Source organism: Diabrotica undecimpunctata, chromosome 4 (genome assembly GCF_040954645.1).
Source record: "Diabrotica undecimpunctata isolate CICGRU chromosome 4, icDiaUnde3, whole genome shotgun sequence".
In the NCBI taxonomy this organism is placed as follows: Eukaryota; Metazoa; Arthropoda; class Insecta; order Coleoptera; family Chrysomelidae; genus Diabrotica; species Diabrotica undecimpunctata.
The window spans coordinates 159,461,146-159,479,410 of record NC_092806.1 but is presented as its reverse complement, the minus strand read 5'-3'; the positions used below and the strand labels follow the sequence as shown (position 1 = coordinate 159,479,410).

The 18,265-nt window shown below is 31.4% G+C and overlaps 2 protein-coding genes and 1 long non-coding RNA gene across 10 annotated transcripts in view; 1 reads left to right on the top strand and 2 right to left on the bottom strand.

Moving 5' to 3' along the window:
• Positions 1–2,236: 2,236 nt before the first annotated feature.
• On the bottom strand, positions 2,237–12,178 carry LOC140440333 (uncharacterized). Of its 3 annotated transcripts, none has more exons than XM_072530771.1 (3): positions 12,160–12,178; positions 10,060–10,365; positions 2,237–3,735 (listed from the first exon to the last, which is right to left on the bottom strand). In XM_072530771.1, exons 2-3 carry the CDS (start codon positions 10,292–10,294, stop codon positions 2,237–2,239), a joined length of 1,734 nt encoding a protein of 577 aa, XP_072386872.1. In that variant the 5' UTR covers positions 10,295–10,365; positions 12,160–12,178. The 3 variants fall into 3 exon arrangements, with proteins under 3 accessions (XP_072386872.1, XP_072386874.1, XP_072386873.1); XM_072530773.1 differs by lacking the exon at positions 12,160–12,178 and adding an exon at positions 10,719–10,942; XM_072530772.1 differs by lacking the exon at positions 12,160–12,178 and adding an exon at positions 10,567–10,665.
• The window catches only part of LOC140440335 (uncharacterized), a 22,843-nt gene continuing 16,749 nt past the window's right edge, over positions 12,172–18,265 (top strand). Inside the window, exons 1-3 of one of the 2 annotated variants that reach the window (XR_011950814.1) lie at positions 12,172–12,379; positions 14,145–14,257; positions 14,832–14,961. This is a non-coding gene — a long non-coding RNA (uncharacterized lncRNA). Of the gene's footprint in view, positions 12,380–13,482; positions 14,258–14,831; positions 15,703–18,265 lie in introns of those variants that run through there. The other variant, XR_011950815.1, reaches the window with a different exon arrangement.
• Positions 15,629–18,265, bottom strand: part of LOC140440334 (uncharacterized) — a 15,901-nt gene continuing 13,264 nt past the window's right edge. For all 5 annotated transcript variants that reach the window (XM_072530776.1, XM_072530778.1, XM_072530774.1 and 2 more), the window contains one exon: positions 15,629–16,761. In XM_072530776.1, the coding sequence (XP_072386877.1) occupies positions 15,629–16,761 (1,133 nt within the window). The remainder of the gene's footprint in view (positions 16,762–18,265) is intronic.

Below are 18,265 nucleotides of genomic sequence, written 5' to 3'. Positions count from 1 at the left end.
AAATTATTGTTGGAAACGAAAAATTCGATAATAGGGTAGGATTAAAAATGATACTTTTGTTTATCTATATAAAAATAACGATTTTACACATTTTTAATGGAGTTTAGAATAAAAATTTAACAACAGCGATTCATTGCTCAGTTTTTGAAGTTATATGCGTATATTAAACATATGCGTAAGCAAGTTATGTATATTGTCATTTTTAAATAAACTCCTGGACAAAATTAATGCACCACTTTAATTAATCTAAATATTTACAATATGAACAAAAAATAAAACTAAGTTACATTGAAATAATAATAAACACCTACAAATAAGTCCAACATGACTTTACCATGACCTTAATTTACCTTATTGTTTCCTTAAAAATTTTTTTTGCCGGAAACGCGTAAATAAGCTTGCATCTCCAAATTGCAAGAAGAAAAAAATCAGTTAAGTAACACAATAAAATGCATCTGGATCAACACTAATACTGTGTAGGCCCTCCCCTACTTCTTATGACTGCATTTATGCGTCGAGTCATCCTTGATATAAAATGTTCAACAAAAGCTTGCGGAATATTCTCTCATTCTTCAATAACGGCCTCAACGAGTTGGATGTGATTGGCAATAGAGGGTCTACGACTTTGAATCTTTTTTTTGAAATAGTCCCATAGATGCTCTATAGGATTCATGCCCGGACTGTTAGGTGGCCACTCTAATAATGGAATATCAACATCATTTAGGTAGCCAATAACCTGTCGAGCCACATGAGGACGAGCGTTGTCTTGCATGAATAAAAAATTAGGTCCAAGAAACGGAGCAAAAGGTATTACATGTTCGACAATAACGTTATCTAAGTAATAATGGGCATTCATAGACCTCGTATGTATGGGGACCAACTCCGTACGAGCTTCAAAACAAATTCCCCCCAAAACATTTTAGGGCCACCACCAAAAGGTACTTTAGGAGAGATATTACAGCTGGCAAACCTTTCTCCTCGCCTTCGCCAGACACGCTCACGACTATCTGGAGCTTTTAGGCTTACTAGTCCCATTAAAGAAAAGAACTCGTTTCCAATCATCGATGGTCCAATTTTGATGCAATCTTGCAAAATTCAGTCTCTGAACCCTGTGTTCTCTGGTAAGCAATGGTTCTTTGGCCGGTTTTCTGTTACTCAATTCTGCTTCATGTAAAGGTCTTCTAACTATTCGAGACGATATCGCGACATTTCGAACATCTGCTAGTTCACTTTTCAGCAAATTTCTGGTGACTCTCCTATCTTAGAGAGCACGTTGTCTCAAAAAACGATCCCCAATTTGATTAGTGCAACGTTTTCGCCCTTGCCCTGGTCTTCGATGGTACGACCCTGTTTCATTATATTGCCTCACCTTGCGACTGATGCTGGAATGGTGTGTTCCTAAAAAACCTGCAACGTATCGCAATTGAATATCCTTCATCTAGGAAAGTCGATGCTCGCACTGCCTCCTCCATTGGCAAATTTCTTTGGCAGTTCATTTTTTTATTTGATTTTTATGCAAATGAACTTCTAAACATGCATGTGATGAAAAATGTCACAATAAAAAGCTTATTTCTCACAAGCACTTTGCTTTAATCGGCACTTTTTATGAAAAGTTTAACTCACTTTTAGACTAAAACGAAGTTTAATACAAACTATTGCTAAAACAAGACTATTGTTAGCTTACATAACAATTGTCACTGTCAAACAAGGTCCATAGGCAACTTACAGTACAGTCGTACAGTAAATTATCAATAAATAAAGATTATTGAGAAAAATATGAGTGGTGCGTTAATTTTGTCCAGGAGTTTACTTATGACTATTGCATTTTAATTTGTATTGTATTATTATATTGAATTATGTTGCAGTGTATTGTATTTTTATATTAATAACAAAATAAACAATGAATTTTACTGCAGAGTATGTGTAAAAAATTTTTGTTCATTCAACTCCTTTCATACATATATGAAAATAAAAATATACATTTTCATCAAAATATTATTATATTTTGATAAAATCCTCCTATTACAAGTCAAATGTTTTTTATATACAGCAAAGGATGCACCATATACCTATATACCTAATTCTGTTTCTCTTTCTGCTCTCTCTTACCTATAGCATTACATATGTAATGATTGTGCAGATTGACCCCTATAAAAATTTGTAACGGCGAACGCTTGTATAGAAGTATATCTTCTACCAGCGGTCCCACTGGTCCTGCTTCACTAAATTGCTTAAATCAAATGTCATACTTGTGAGGTATTTCTCCAATGTGATCTTTCATATGTTTAGTTAAATTAACTTTTTGTGCAAATTGTTTTAAACAAATCTCGCACTGATAGGATGTTTCTCCAGTGTGCACTCTCAAATGTACTCTTAGATTAAAGGCGTGACTAAATCGCTTAAAACAAATTTCACACTTGTGAGGTTTTTCTCCCGTATGAATTATCCAATGTTTTTTTAAAGAACCTGCCTCACTAAACTGCTTAAAACAAATTTCACACTTGTGAGGTTTTTCTCCAGTATGGATTCTCAAATGTTTTTTTAAATTACTTGCTTCACAAAATTGCTTAAAACAAATTTCACACTTGTGAGGTTTTTCTCCAGTATGGATTCTCAAATGATTTTTTAAATTACTTGCTGTACAAAATTGCTTAAAACAAATTTCACACTTGTGAGGTTCTTCTCCAGTATGGATTCTCAAATGTTCTTTTAAACTACCTGCTACCCTAAATTGCTTAAAACAAATTTCACACTTGTGAGGTTTTTCTCCAGTATGAATTATCAAATGTTTTTTTAAATTACTTGCTTGATAAAATTGCTTAAAACAAATTTCACACTTGTTAGGTTTTTCTCCAGTATGTACTCTCAAATGTTCTTTTAAATTTCCTGCCACCCTAAATTGCTTAAAACAAATTTCACACTTGTGAGGTTTTTCTCCAGTATGTATTCTCAAATGTGTTTTTAAATTACCTGCTTGACAAAATTGCTTAAAACAAATTTCACACTTGTGAGGTTTTTCTCCAGTATGTATTCTCAAATGTGTTTTTAAATTACCTGCTTGACAAAATTGCTTAAAACAAATTTCACACTTGTGAGGTTTTTCTAAAGTATGGCTTCTCAAATGTTTTTTTAAAGTACCTTCGTGACTAAATTGCTTAAAACAAATTTCACACTTCTGAGGTTTTTCTCCAGTATGGATTCTCAAATGTTCTTTTAAACTACCTGCTACCCTAAATTGCTTAAAACAAATTTCACACTTGTGAGGTTTTTCTCCAGTATGGATTCTCAAATGTTTTTTTAAAGTACCTTCGTGACTAAATTGCTTAAAACAAATTTCACACTTGTGAAGTTTTTCTCCAGTATGTATTCTTAAATGTCTTTTTAAATCATATGCTTCACTAAATTGCTTACAACAAATTTCACACTTGTGGGGTTTTTCTCCAGTATGTACTCTCAAATGTTCTTTTAAATTACCTGCTATCCTAAATTGCTTAAAACAAATTTCACACATGTGAGGTTTTTCTTCAGCGTGCACTCTTAAATGTACTTTCAAATTACCTGCTGTAGTATATTGCTTAAAACAAAATTCACATTTATAAGGTCTTTTTCCAGTCACAAATTTTATATTTTTATTTAATGTTTTTCTTTTAGCATGTGGATTCATATTATTTTCTTCGTGAGATAAATGTTCAGATAGTGTCTCCATAACTTCCACCTTGATCTCTTGGAAATAATCTAAAAATCAAACTGACTATAATATAAAGATATGAGTACAAGAGAAAATGAATGTAAAATAAAGAAATGTAATAATCAAGTTAAAGGTTAATAAAATACAACACAATGCAGGGAAACACGATTAACAATAACAACATACATGCAAAAATTGACATACAAAAATTGAGACAAGATACTAAACAGAACGATGAGACAGAAATAGCACTAACTCTGACAAATACAAGCAGTTTAGGACCTAGGTAGCGAAGTGTAGTATCGAAGCTTCAAACCAGTGACGGACTAAGACTAAAGCGGGCCCTAGGCACCATTGTAATTCGGGGCCTATTTTTCAGTCATGACACATATTTTGCGTTTGATAATTTAGTTTCAAAGCATATAGTATGTAGTTTTATTTAGATGTCGGATTCCAAAAAAAAAGGAAAAAATAATATACATGTACAAAAATTAAATAAACATAGTTTATTAAAACTAACGATAATACATTTTAAGGCAACCGGTAAAATATTTGCATGTGTATAGTAAGTTTACTGACCCTCACTCCTGCAGGCGAAAACTATAGTAAGTTGAATTACTGTAGTCTTCGTTGCAAGAAACAGCAGAAGGTATTGCAAGTTTGACTTACTATGGGTTTCACCGCATGCTTACTTGTAGGGTATGTTTGTTAAATGCTATTATAAACATTTAAAGTTGCTGCTGTGTGAAAATAATCATTTTTAACGCGAATTAAAATGAAATCAAGAACACAAAAAATTTTGCTCAATGGAAAAAACTTATGTGAAAAACAATCATCAGATTCAAGTAAGTTTGATCTATATTAATTTTATTTCTTGTTTTTTACTAACATGAATTATTATTTTAGAACCAGAAGAACATTCGAAAACAGTATGCTCTTCTAGCACATGCACATTACAATCTATGAAATGACAACCAAGTTTACTTATGCCAGTAAAATTAGCAAATAATGTACCAGTGAATTTAGGTATGTTCGTTGCTTTTATTATTTATTTATTTTAACTTGTCCTTTTTTAGAATTGGATGACTCTCAAATCACTGAATTTACTTGTGCTAGTGAAGTACCCATTGTATCAGATGCAGGAACCTCATTGTATGATACAGCTTTAGTTCCCAGCAACCACTCTACAGACAAGCAAATCAGTGCTCATAATGCACAATCAGGTACATCACTATTACTTAATATAACTGTTGATAACACCAACAACTTTACTTGGAACTTGTCAGATAGTTCAGATCTCGATCCTAATTATGAACCAGAACAAACATCAGATTCTGACTCATCTAATATGCCAGATACTGAAGTTAAAAGTCAAATTAAGGGTGTCAACGTCCGTAGAAAGCGTAATATGATGCGTAAATAAAAAACAGGTAGAAAACGTGTAAGAAATACAAGTGGGTGGCTTGATGTGAAGGCTAAGAAGGATCTAAACGTAGGCATCGAAGACAAAAATCGTAATGATGAATTTATTCCTGCCAGACAGATGAAGAATCCATGCAAAGAAGCCTGTAGAAATAAATGTCAAGAGAAGATAAGTGAGGAAAATAGGAAGATATTGTTTGAAGAATTTTGGAAAATTGGTGATCACGCTAGACAATGGGATTACATAGCAAGATACGTTAAGAAAGAGGATAAAAAGCAAGTGAGAAAAACAGACGGCAAATCAAGACGAAATTTCTCTAGAAAATATTTGCTCGCTCTTAACAACAACGACATACCGGTTTGCAAAGCTATGTTTCTCAATACTTATGGAATATCCGAACAGTGGTTAACAACCGCTTTAAGTAAAATTGGAAACAGTGGATCTCTTGAGGCATATAGAAGAGGGAAACACGCTACAAGACCAAATAAAATTGATGAAAGCATCTTAAACTCGATACGACATCACATTTAACTTTTTCCTGTAGTGCCTTCCCATTACACCAGACAAAAGTCAACAAAAATGTACTTGGAGGAGGGTCTTAACGTTGGAATAATGCATAGATTGTACTTAGAATACATGCAAGAGAAAAATGTTGTAGAATTAGGTACTTTAAGACAATACAGGGAAAGTATTAATGCCGAGTTAAATCTTCCATTTTTTAAACCAAAAAAGGACCAATACAGCCTCTGTAGAGCCTATCCACTAGCAAGTCCAGAAGATAAACTTAAAATAAAAGATAGGTTTGATAAACACATTTCTAATAAAATAGCTGCCAGAGCTTTAAAGGATGCAGATAAGGAGGCGGCTATCGATGATAAGTCAGTTTGTGCCGCTTGTTTCGATTTAGAGAAAGTCAGTCACAACCTCAATCTGCTGTGAGCGACTTTTATTACAAGAGTAATCCCGCCACATATAATTTTACAATTTATAATATGGGAAATAACAAGGACTATTGTTATGTGTGGCACGAGGTTCTTGCGAAAAGAGGGCCAAACGAAATAAGCAGTTGCATTTTGCATTTTTTAAATCATCAAAAAGAAACCGGAGTAAAAAAGGTTATTCTTTACTCTGATAACTGTGGCGGACAAAACCGCAACCGTTTTATTTTCTCACTGTTTTCTTATGCTTCTATCAATCTCAATATTCAAATAGTTCATCGATTCCTAGAAGCAGGTCATACACAAAACGAAGGAGACAGCATGCACACTGTTCCCTTCAATGGATCATGTTGGTTCGCATGACAAAAGTGTCTTGAAAGCCATACATTGTAAAAGAAATAGCAAAAAGCAACTTTTTTAGTTTAAAACAAAAGGTGAAATTAGAAAATTGGGATAAAGATAACGGTGGAGAAAAGCTAAAGATAATCAAGATTAAAGAAGTGCACTTTTTATCAGATATGCCTCATAAAATGAAGTTCAAATATGATTATGCCGATGAGCTAAAAATAATAACTTTAAAAAAGACTAAAACAAATACAATAAAAAACGATAATTCTAAAGATTTACCTCAACTATATACAAGTTTGCTTCCAATAAATGAGAAAAAAATGAATGGTTTATTTGATTTATGTAAACCCAGAGGAAACAGTCTTCCTAACATTCCTGAGGTTTACCATGAGTTTTATTTTTCCCTCAAAGCCGAGAATGGGACGAAAATACAAAAGGGACAGAATATTAAAACTAGTAAAAATATGGAAGCAGAAAGTGACAACAATGAACAAGATTCTAATTTTAGTTATTCTGATTAGTTCTAGGAATGTTTTTATTAACATTTATTAAACAGTAATGCTTTTTTTCAATAAATCTGTTACTAAATCTAGAGTAAGTGTTTTTTTTCTTCGACGAGAAATGCTTGGACGAAAACTATAGTAAGTCTTCAAAATTTAGCAGAAAAACAAGTAATTTTGTTATGTTTAATTTGTGAAATTCCTTAAAACCCTTTATATAATAATATATCAGAAATTTAAGTATGTAAGACATATTTCTTCCAAAAATAACGCCATTTCTTAGAGCGAAATCTTTGCGAAAAATTTTCAAACGCGATTATCTCAGTTCAACCAAAATTGAGGTACAATAGTTTTTGTTGCATGGGTCGATATATAAATACAATTCCTGAACAATATTAAAAAACAAATTTTCATTTTTTATAAAAATTTCGGCAGCAGGTATGAAATGGACAGATAAAATATAATGTTTTATTATGGATTGAAGTACCTTAAATTTACTGGACATATTAAACCCATTATCATAACGCTGTCCCCGCCCGTTAGTGATGGAGTTAATGTGGTCACTGGAGTTTTCGTAGTCTGACAATTTTCTATGTACATTTTTCCAATCATTCGTCATTTAGGGACATTTTCCAAATAAATTCATTTCACGATTTACTGACTTTCCCTATCCTGCACATTCTCCAGACTTAACATCTCCTGACGCATAAATTTGGGGCATTGCTAAAACTGCCGTTTTTAAACGGGTACCAAAACTATCAATGAGTTAAAGGATGCCGTTAGAGCCTTCTTCGCGGACTTGAGACAACCTTTATTCCGTAACATTAAGAGAAATCTGGAATATCGGTATGAAATCTGTCTTGAGAGAGGAGGAGCTCATTTAGAACATGTTATAAAGTGCCAATAATATGTTTTTTTTTAAACAATAAAATAATTACAAATTCAGTTGTAAAATATCTGATTTATCTAGCATGCAAAAAACGCTTAAAAATGTTTTTTCCCTATAATCAATCAATTGATGATTAGTAAATTTGTATATGCCTACCTTTTAGGCAATCAGAACTGTAATTTTAGAGCCATTTGTTTACTACAAAGCTAATAGTATCATTTAGATCGCGAGGAACTATGAGTGTGGGAATTTGAAACAAATAGTCTATATTTTTTTTTTGAAGTTATACTTCTATACGCGCGCTCCACGTTGGAAATTTGTATGGGAGTGAATCTGTGAAATCATTACATATGTAAGATAATGAGTAAGAGAGAGACAGAAGATATATTTTCTCTCTCTTCCTCTCTCGAATATAAAAATGTTTCTTTTGTATATATATTTAATATTATATATAATAAATATACATATAATATAATATAATAAAATATTTATTAATATTATTATTTATGTGATATGTTTTGTATTATTTATTAAATGTTCAGAATTATATTAGTCTTTTGTATTTCAAAATAATAATCTCAATAAATCACTGTATGACCCAGAACTGTCAATTTTGAAATAAGTTTGCGTCATGTCTTCGGTAGCATAGTAGTCAGTATCCCCGCCTGTCACTCGGGAGACCGGGGTTCGATTCCCAGTCGGGGAGGACTTTTTTATTAATATTATTACATGGTAAATTAAACATATTATGCGTAAGTAGAAAAGCTATTATAGTATGTATATTATTGTCATTTTTAAATACTTACGAATATTGCATTTTAATTTATATTGTATTATTATATTGAATTATGTTGCAGTGTATTGTATTGTATTTTTATATTAATAACAAAATAAACAATGAATTTTACTGCAGAGTATGTGTAAAAAAATTTTTGCTTCAACTCCTTTCATACATATATGAAAATAAAAATATACACTTTCATCAAAATATTGATTCAATCCTTCATTTACTATACTCCTATTACAGGTCAAATGTTGTTTATTAATTGTGAGTAAGTTGTTATTAATTCTGTTTCTCTTTCTGCTATGTCTTACCTATAGCATTACGTATGTAATGATTGTGCAGATTGACTCCCAAATAAATTTGTAACAGCGAATGCGTGTATAGAAGTGTAACTTCTACCAGCAGTCCCACTGGACTGCCACACCCGTTTTTTTGTCTTAAAGACGGATATATTAATTCCTCTCATGTCCAACGACAGTAAGAGTAGGAAGACAATGAATCATCCAATATTCAAATCGAAAATTGGTTTTGATCAGCCCCGAAAACCTATAGTATACTTGAAAATGATTGATAGCACAAATTTTATTGCACAGGAGATAACTTGTCTTAAATTTTGTAGTCATTTTAATCCACAAATGATATAAGTATGTAATCTCTACAGGTACAAAACATTTACAATTTCCAAAAAGGAGAGGTTCAATTTATGAGCCCTTAACTTTCTTAGAAACAATTAAAATTTCCAAGAGGTGGAACATATTTTGCAGATTGTGAATCATTTTAGTTAAGAAATTATTTGTTGGAGCAAGAAATTCGAAAATTGAGGAGATAAGGCAAAAATATTTTTTATTTAGATGAAACATGGATAAATGAGGGCATTTTGTAAAAAAGTTTGGCAAGGTAAAGTGGTTACAAATGCTTCTTAGGCATTTATAAAAGATTTGTCTATGGGCTTAAAATTTCCAAGTGGTAAAGGTCACAGTTTAACTATCACTTATATTGGAGAAGATAAAGGATTTGTTGATGGAGGCTTGCTAGATTTTATTTCAAATTCTACGAACAACTACCATGAAGAAATGACTGCTGATGTTTTTGAGGAATATTTCAGTCAAATAATATATTATTACTGACCAATTCTGTAATAGTCATGGATAATGTCAGTTACCATTCAAGATTAAAGGAACCATTACCTAACACTAAATGGAGAAAGCAAGAACTCTTGGATTGGCTAATAACCAAAGAAATAGTAATAGCAGCAGAAGTTTTACTCAAAAAAAGAGTTATTGCAGCTATGCAATATTCACAAAAATTTGAGAAGTACAGTATAGATGAAATAGCAAAAGAACATGGAGATGGAGTTAAAGTGTTGCAATTACCACCTTATCACTGTGAACATAACCCCATAAACTAATCTGGGCTCAAATGAAGGGATATGTCTCGAAAAATAATATAACATTTAAACTTTAAGATGTTTGTCAACTATTATACTAACCTTTTTCAGTTTTTTGATTTTCTTCAAATGGATGGAGTTTATTTCCATGTTGTTCTGTTTTAGTATTTATGAGACAATTCTTTAAGTCTAAAGAATCATATGTGTCATCAGTACTTTCTCTATTGGATTCCTCCTTAATTTCACATTTAAAGCCATCCAAAAGAACATCATCCAAGTGATCATAATTTATTTCTATATTACAGGTTTCCTCGCTGATTTCTTGTTTTACTTCCATTTGATTATACTTGATTTTAGATATTCCAATAATTTTACATCCAAAAAGTTAGAGTTAACCTCAGTCACATTCTATAAGAAAACACACACTTAACTTAATTTACATTAACATGATTAACATTACAAACAAAAGTAATGCTTGTACTCAAATGTACTGTGGCCACAGTATATTGCTTAAAAAGAATTCTTTTTAAGCAATATACGAATATACTGTGGTCTGGACACACTTTAAACTGTTTTATAATATTGATTTATTAACAATAAACTACATACTAAAAAACAAGTAGGTAGTAAGAAAACTGAGTAAGAGCACAGTTACAGTTTAACCAGAGAACAACCGAACACAGTTTTCGGTTTTTCTATGGTTTAACCACAAACCACTTTTTTATACTATGGTTAAGGTTAAGAGTTCTTTTCGTTGTTACCTCGGTGTCCTCGGTCTGTCGTCTCGTGGTGCAATGACGTATAATATATTATACGTCATTGTCGTGGTGTGATCACATGGTACAATGTTATAGACATATTTATGTGTATTCATTCATTGTACCATGGTTTGATCGTGTTCTGGTTCTGACAGTGATCAGCTCTCACATGGTACAATTGAATACTACATCCAGTGTTGATCGAGTTGTTAATGAATACAAGGTAGTCAAGGTCTCTGTTATTCTAGGGTTTAACCACAACCACAAACCACTTTTTTATACTATGGTAAGCAGAGTTGCCAACCTTCTTGCAAGCTTTTTCCCTCAACTTGCCTTAAAAATTTCCACTTTTATGAAAAAATTCCCTCCCGTTTACAAAATGGGTTTTATAACAGAAATATAAGAATGTGTATATTAAGCCACGTTATGTTCAGCAAAAAAAACACTTAATCTTATTTCGGCGCCTTTCACGGCATTTTGGTGTTTTAAAGAAGTATTACCAGTTGCTAAAAACGAGGAAATACTTGAAATACATTTAATAGCAGTCATTTTTTTAAATGTTTCTTACCTGCAGCATGTTTTGCAGTTTTCGCTTTTGTTACATAAAATGCATTACACACTTTCCACATACATTTTTTATTATTATGTGGCAAAACCTTAACCCAGATTTTAAAAGAAGGATCTTCTAACCACTTAACATTTAATGTTTTTTCTCTAGATTTGGTTTTTTTTTTCTATTGGATAACTACTACCACTATCACTAAATACACTACTGTTATTATTGTCATTAATTTTTGTTATACTTACACTCTGCTCTAAACTCCAATAATTATTAAGAAGTAACACTATACAGAAAGCACAGTAAGTATATTTATACACAAAGAATTATACTGTGCAGATGCAGAAAGTACCAAATACTAAATACGACAAATCGGTGGGTTTCCCACTTCCACTACAATATTTATTCAAACAACCATAATTGAAATTTTATTTAAGTACCTAATAAATAAAGACGAACTTATTGGGACAAGTTCTACATCAGCATTAATTAAGTTTTATTATATTTTGATTTAGGGAATAGGTACCTAAAGATCTTAATATTTATATAAAAGTATAGTGATCTGGTTGTGAAATAATTACCCAACCATCATATATTTTAATTTTTGACACTAAGTGCTTGAGATTCTTGAGAGTTATGATTACCGAATGATGTTTTGTTATGATTAAGAATACCGAAATAGGAGAACCTTATGGAACATTTCAATTACTACCACGGGGTAAAGATATGTTTAATTCTTTTGAATTTTTTTTTAACATATTTTACAATTTGCACTGGAGTAAATATTCCCTTTTGAGTTAATTTTTTCCCTTTTGAGTCAAAAATTCCCGTAAAAAGGGAAATTTCCCTCCGGTTGGCAACGGTAAGAGTTCTTTTCGTTGTTACCTCGGTCTGTCGTCTCGTGGTGCAATGACGTATAATATATTATACGTCATTGTCGTGGTGTGATCACATGGTACAATGTTATAGACATATTTATGTGTATTCATTCATTGTACCATGGTTTGATCGTGTTCTGGTTCTGACAGTGATCAGCTCTCACATGGTACAATTGAATACTACATCCAGTGTTGATCGAGTTGTTAATGAATACAAGGTAGTCAAGGTATGATATTGCGCATGACATTTGACAGCTGGTCCAGGAGTGTGACGTAGTCAAGACCGCTCGAACCCATTCTTTCAGTTTAACGTACACATTAATTTTGAAATTATGATCAAAAAATGATCGAATTTTTTTTAAATGTTTTGTTTTCGTTATAATTGAATAACAATTATATTTTCAGTAGCGTAAAACATTTACTTTTCCTGGGGGTTCAGGCGAAATATTTATTTTTGTTTTCATACATATACTACATACGCACTATTTTGTATAGGTAAATAGTAGTAGATTTGCGTATTTTGATTCACTGTCACTCGTTTCCAAGCAATTTTACTGAAATAAAAACAAAATAGATTACAATAAAGAAAAGTCTGATTTATAATTCAATATGGTATTTTAGATTTATTTATTTTTAAATTTAGTAAAATAAAAAATATACAATTACTATAACCCACCGATTATTATATGGAAAATTTACTTACCAAACAATATAATAATATGAAAATAACGCACAAATTAGTTCAAACGCAAAACACAATAAATATCGACTAAAGACGACTTTACACCGACAAAAGACAGAAGGCTTGTATAAAAACAAAAGATCGACAATAATATCGGTTATCAATGGTGACGACTGCAAATTTCAAGTTATGAGATAATAAATATATTTTAAAATAACTCAATACTGACCAAGTCATCTATTTTATAATAGAAAAATAATTTAGATATATGCTTACATAATGTCTCTTTATACAAATATCCACTTCGCAAGGGCTTAAAAAATTTGATGGATAAAATGTTGAATACTTTGCTTCACCACTGCCTGATGTTCATGGTTTGAAGATCTTCCTCCATATATCCTCTATCCACCTTTTATTGGGCCTACCTCTTGTCCTATTTGCTTGGGGTTTTAATCTCTGGATTACTTGTACAGCTCGATTATCTCGCATTCTTTTTAAGTGGCCAAGCCAGTTTAGTCTTTGTGACTTTACAAATCTAACGATATCTGCTCTCTGCAGTAATTAATCCAGCTCCGCATTAATTCATTTTTATTCTTCATGAACTTCATAGTTATGCAACTAGAAAAAACTTTATTATAATATCTTTCATTTTGTAGATTAACGAAGACCCAGAATTCATATGAATATATCAGTTTAAAGCTTTTTAACATGTTAGGTACTATAAAATTGTTTTTTTTCTTTTACAGTAACCTTAAATGGTTTTTTCATATCGATTTGTTAAGTAAGAAACTAGCCTCAATCTGCTATGCAATTTGCAATAAGATCTGTTTCGGAGGAAATAAACTTAGCATCTTCCAAAATAACATATTTTTCTTTGTTAAATCATGTTATCATTATAAAAATATATAATGCTTTCAACATCTGAAATATCAAACTCTGGAGTATAAGTTGATTAACCTGTACCTACGTGTAATAAAAGATAATTAAAACTTGTTTTATAAAGGATATCTATGTTAACAAAATAACTATACCAAAAATTAATAAATTTAAATTAACTTCAAAATTTTATTTATGATTAAATATTATAATAGCATAATTTTATTATCTCTTTATAATTACTATAGCCAAATTATATAAAAACACTTAAAATTAAAAGTCTTTCCTATACAACTACATTCAAATGTTGCGTGAAGAAGCGGTCTTGACTAGTCATGCGCGACGCGAACCTATTTTGGAACATTTACCATACAACATTACCATGAAACATGTATCATACCTTGTGTTCATTGTACCATGGTACATATTTGTAGAACCGAGTAGGTCACTTAAATTAAAGTGTACTCTCTTTGAGGTTTGTAGTAAAAACATTCCGGTAATATGCGAACTGTCTTGACCTTCATTCCGAAGACTATCTTTTCAAAAGGTAAAAAACTTCGACATTCTCTCACCTATATTGATTGATCAAATAATTATTTCAACTCTATTTAAGAGGAACGTGGAAACGCGAAAAAAAAAAAATAAATAAAGGATAGGGAAAAAGGATAAGGATGAAAATCTAAAACGCAATTCGAAATGTTAAATAAAAAGCTTATGAATTTTTTATTATACACAAAGTGGACAAAAAATACTACAATAGTTTTAATCTATATAATGAACAGTTTGTTGTTTTTATAATATACATATACGCAAGTTTGTACTATTTTTTGAAAGCACTTTTTCTTTATCGAAGAAACGCAAATTTGACACTTTTAATACTTGAGCGTACAATTTTACTTTGGTAAAGTTTTTCTCTAGCGTTAGCAAAGATTTTGTTTGCAACGTTTTTAATTTTATGCATGTAGGAATCTTACAAAAAATAAATTGAATAATAATTCTATTTCACTTTATCCTGTATTTTCAATATTCATAACCTCACTTCTTCCAAAGCCACGTTTTCAATTTTATGCATGTAGCAATCTTACAAACCTTAACTAATGTTAATAATAATTCTATTTCAGTTTATCCTTGTCATCTGCAATTTGTTTGATTGTGATTTTGTAAAATAATTGCCAAGGAAGTTAACCCCCTTTGATGTCTTTCTAATACAGGCTATGTTATATTCTAGTTTCTGGAATATTTTATGGGATAATTTATTAAATTAAATGATGAATTCACCACATATTCAACCAAATAAGACTGCAGCTGTTTTAAGACCATCCAACCATCATCAAGAGCCATGAACAACTTACCTTGTCAACCACATGAAGCCATAACTATCAGTTTTGAATTTGTTTATTGTAAAGCTTTAGGCAGAGTTTATTTGTGCAAACTAAATATTATTTTGTTTTATCCTAAATAAATATTAGTTAATTCATTGTTTTATTTGTTACCAGCTGAATTTTCATTGTTTAAGACAAGACGGATTCATACTTAAGAGACTGAGCTAGGCGAAGCATAGACGATAAGCTCCCATGGTCGATTGAGGTATTATTTTATAATAGTATTTCAATTCTCTTTGGTAGTCTTATCGTTACACATTGTCAGTTGCACACTTATAAGCATTTTTCTGCAGTGTGACTTTTTATGTGATAAGTTAAATGAGCTTTTCGAGCAAACTGCTTAAAGCAAATTCCACACTTGTAAGGTTTTTCTCCACTGTGCGTTCGTAAATGATTTTACAAATTAGTTTGAGAAAACAGCGTAAAACAAATTCCACATTTATGAGGTTTTTCTTCAGTGTGCACTCTCAAATGTATTTTCAAATGAGGTGCTGTCTTTGTCCTTAAAACAAATTTCACACTTATGAGGTTTTTCCCTAGTGTGCCTTTTTATGATTAGTTAAAACGCATTTTTGAGAAAACTGCTTAAAACAAATTTCACACTCGTAAGGTTTCTCTCCAGTGTGCGTTCTTAAGTGATTTTTCAAATTGCTTTTTTGAGAAAATTGCTTAAAACAAATTTCACACTTGTAAGGTTTCTCTCCAGTGTGCGTTCTTAAATGATTTTTCAAATTGCTTATTTCAGAAAACTGCTTAAAACAAATTTCACACTTGTAAGGATTTTCCCCAGTGTGGAGTCTCAAATGTTTTTTCAAAGTACGTGTTTCACTAAACCGTTTAAAACAAATTTCACACTTGTAAGGTTTTTCCCCAGTGTGCAGTCTCAAATGTTTTTTTAAAGTACCCGTTCCACTAAACTGTTTAAAACAAATTTCACACTTGTAAGGTTTCTCTCCAGTGTGCGTTCTTAAGTGATTTTTCAAATTGCTTGTTTGAGAAAACTGCTTAAAACAAATTTCACACTTGTAAGGTTTTTCCCCAGTGTGCAGTCTCAAATGTTTTTTCAGAATACCTGTTTCACTAAACTGTTTGAAACAAATTTCACACTTGTGAGGTTTTTCTCCAGTGTGCAGTCTCAAATGTTTTTTCAAATTACCTATTTCACTAAACTGTTTAAAACAAATTTTACACGTGTAAGGTTTTTCCCCAGTGTGCAGTCTCAAATGTTTTTTCAAAATACCTGTTTCACTAAACTGTTTAAAACAAAATTCACACTTGTAAGGTTTCTCTCCAGTGTGTCTTTTTAAGTGATTTTTCAAATTGCTTATTTGAGAAAACTGCTTAAAACAAATTTCACACTTGTGAGGTTTTTCTCCAGTGTGCGTTCTTAAATGATTTTTCAAATTGCTTTTTTGAGAAAATTGCTTAAAACAAATTTCACACTTGTGAGGTTTTTCTCCAGCGTGCACTCTTAAATGTATTTTCAAATTACCTGCTGTAGTAAACTGCTTAAAACAAATTTCACATTTGTAAAGTCTTTTTCCGGTCACAAATTTTATATTTTTATTTAATGTTTTTACTTCAGAATGTTGATTCATATAATTTTCTTCGTGAGGTGAATGTTCAGTTATTTTCTCCATAATTTCCATATTGTACTCTTGAACACCATCTAAAAATCAAACTGACTATAATTTAAACATTTGAGGGTAAGAGAAATGAATGTAAAAACAAAGATATGTGTAGTATCTTAAGAAATACTTTGTGCAAACTTGGCTTTAAGAAATATGACAGAAGGAATGGTTTCCGCCAAGCGATATAATTAGAGATTAGCTTGGCCCCTTATGTAGAAGCTTAGAACGTAGTCAGTTTTGTATTATACAATTTAATAATAAAGTGCCAAACGCTAATTTAGAGCCTATTTGTTTTCTGCTCCTCGGTCACAACAATATGAATTAATCAAATTCAATAAAATACAAGACAATGAAAACAAACAGGGGGGACAAAGAGAAACAAACAACAAAACAACTAGACGTACAAAAATTGAAACAACAATATATCAAACAGATCTATGAGACACAAATAATACAAACAACGACAAATGCAGGCAGTGCAGGACCGAAAAATATTGTGAAGAATTTGTAAAGAAAATGTCTTAAATCCAAAATTTCGTTTTTTCGATGTTTTAATTATATTAAAAATGTTATAGGTTTCTTCAGGTTTCGAATAGTTTTATGCACCAAAACGGCTTATTTAATATTTAAAAGTACATTGGAAAATTGTATTTATTTTCAAAAGGTCTCATCTCCCTACTTGTTTTATTTGCAATGAGTCTTAAATCGGCCTGGCCAATCTATAAGAGCATTAAAGTCACGTGACTTATCATTGCTGTTTTCTCGTTTGCTTTCGTTTTATGTTTATTTGAGTGAATAACGATAATTGCTGATTTTTGAAGAAGAGGTGTGTCTCAGAGGGATCGTGCTGCTAGAAAATGATCACGAGCACCTATACAGTGGACGAAAAATATAGATAAAACACGTAAATAGGTCACGGATAGCTTGTATACGTAATCGTAGACATTATCGATTATTATTCCATTAATAATGGCTGAATGAAAGTATTTTTGATTCTGAACTTTTTGGACAATAGGTACACAGTGTTTAGGAAAGATAGGTCAGAGCATAGGCTGCGAGGTGGAGAAGTACTTTTAGCAATTAAAAATGAACTACCTTATGAACTTGTAAATGTTACCTGTGATAGTAATTGTGTAATACTTAAGATAACTTTAAAAAACTTTACACTTTATGTTTCCGTTGTGTATTTTATACCTAAAGTTGATGTTGTGATGTATGAAAATTATTTTAATTTGTTTGAGAATATTTTATTATCAATAACTTAAATGTGATGTTACTAGGAGATTTCAATTTGCCCCATTTAATGATAACAGCTTTTTGGATTGTGATAAAAATGTGCTGATGCAGCAGTTTCTTATTATTAATAACTTGCAACAAATAAATAAAATTCCAAATTGCATGAATAGATTTTTAGATTTTGCTCTAACTAATATTGATGTTTGTACTGTGGCAAGGTCTGACTGTCCATTAGTGGCTAAAGATTCGTGTCACCCCGCTCTCATCTGAGCAGTGCTGAACGAGGTCAGCATTTAACAGTTGTAT

Coding starts and splice junctions, on each gene's coding strand:
- LOC140440333 (XM_072530771.1), bottom strand. CDS start 10,294: ATGGAAGTAAAACAAGAAATCAGCGAGGAAACCTGTAATATAGAAATA. Junction 3,736..10,059: donor AAATCAAAAAACTGAAAAAG/GTTAGTATAATA, acceptor TTTGATTTTTAG/ATTATTTCCAAGAGATCAAG.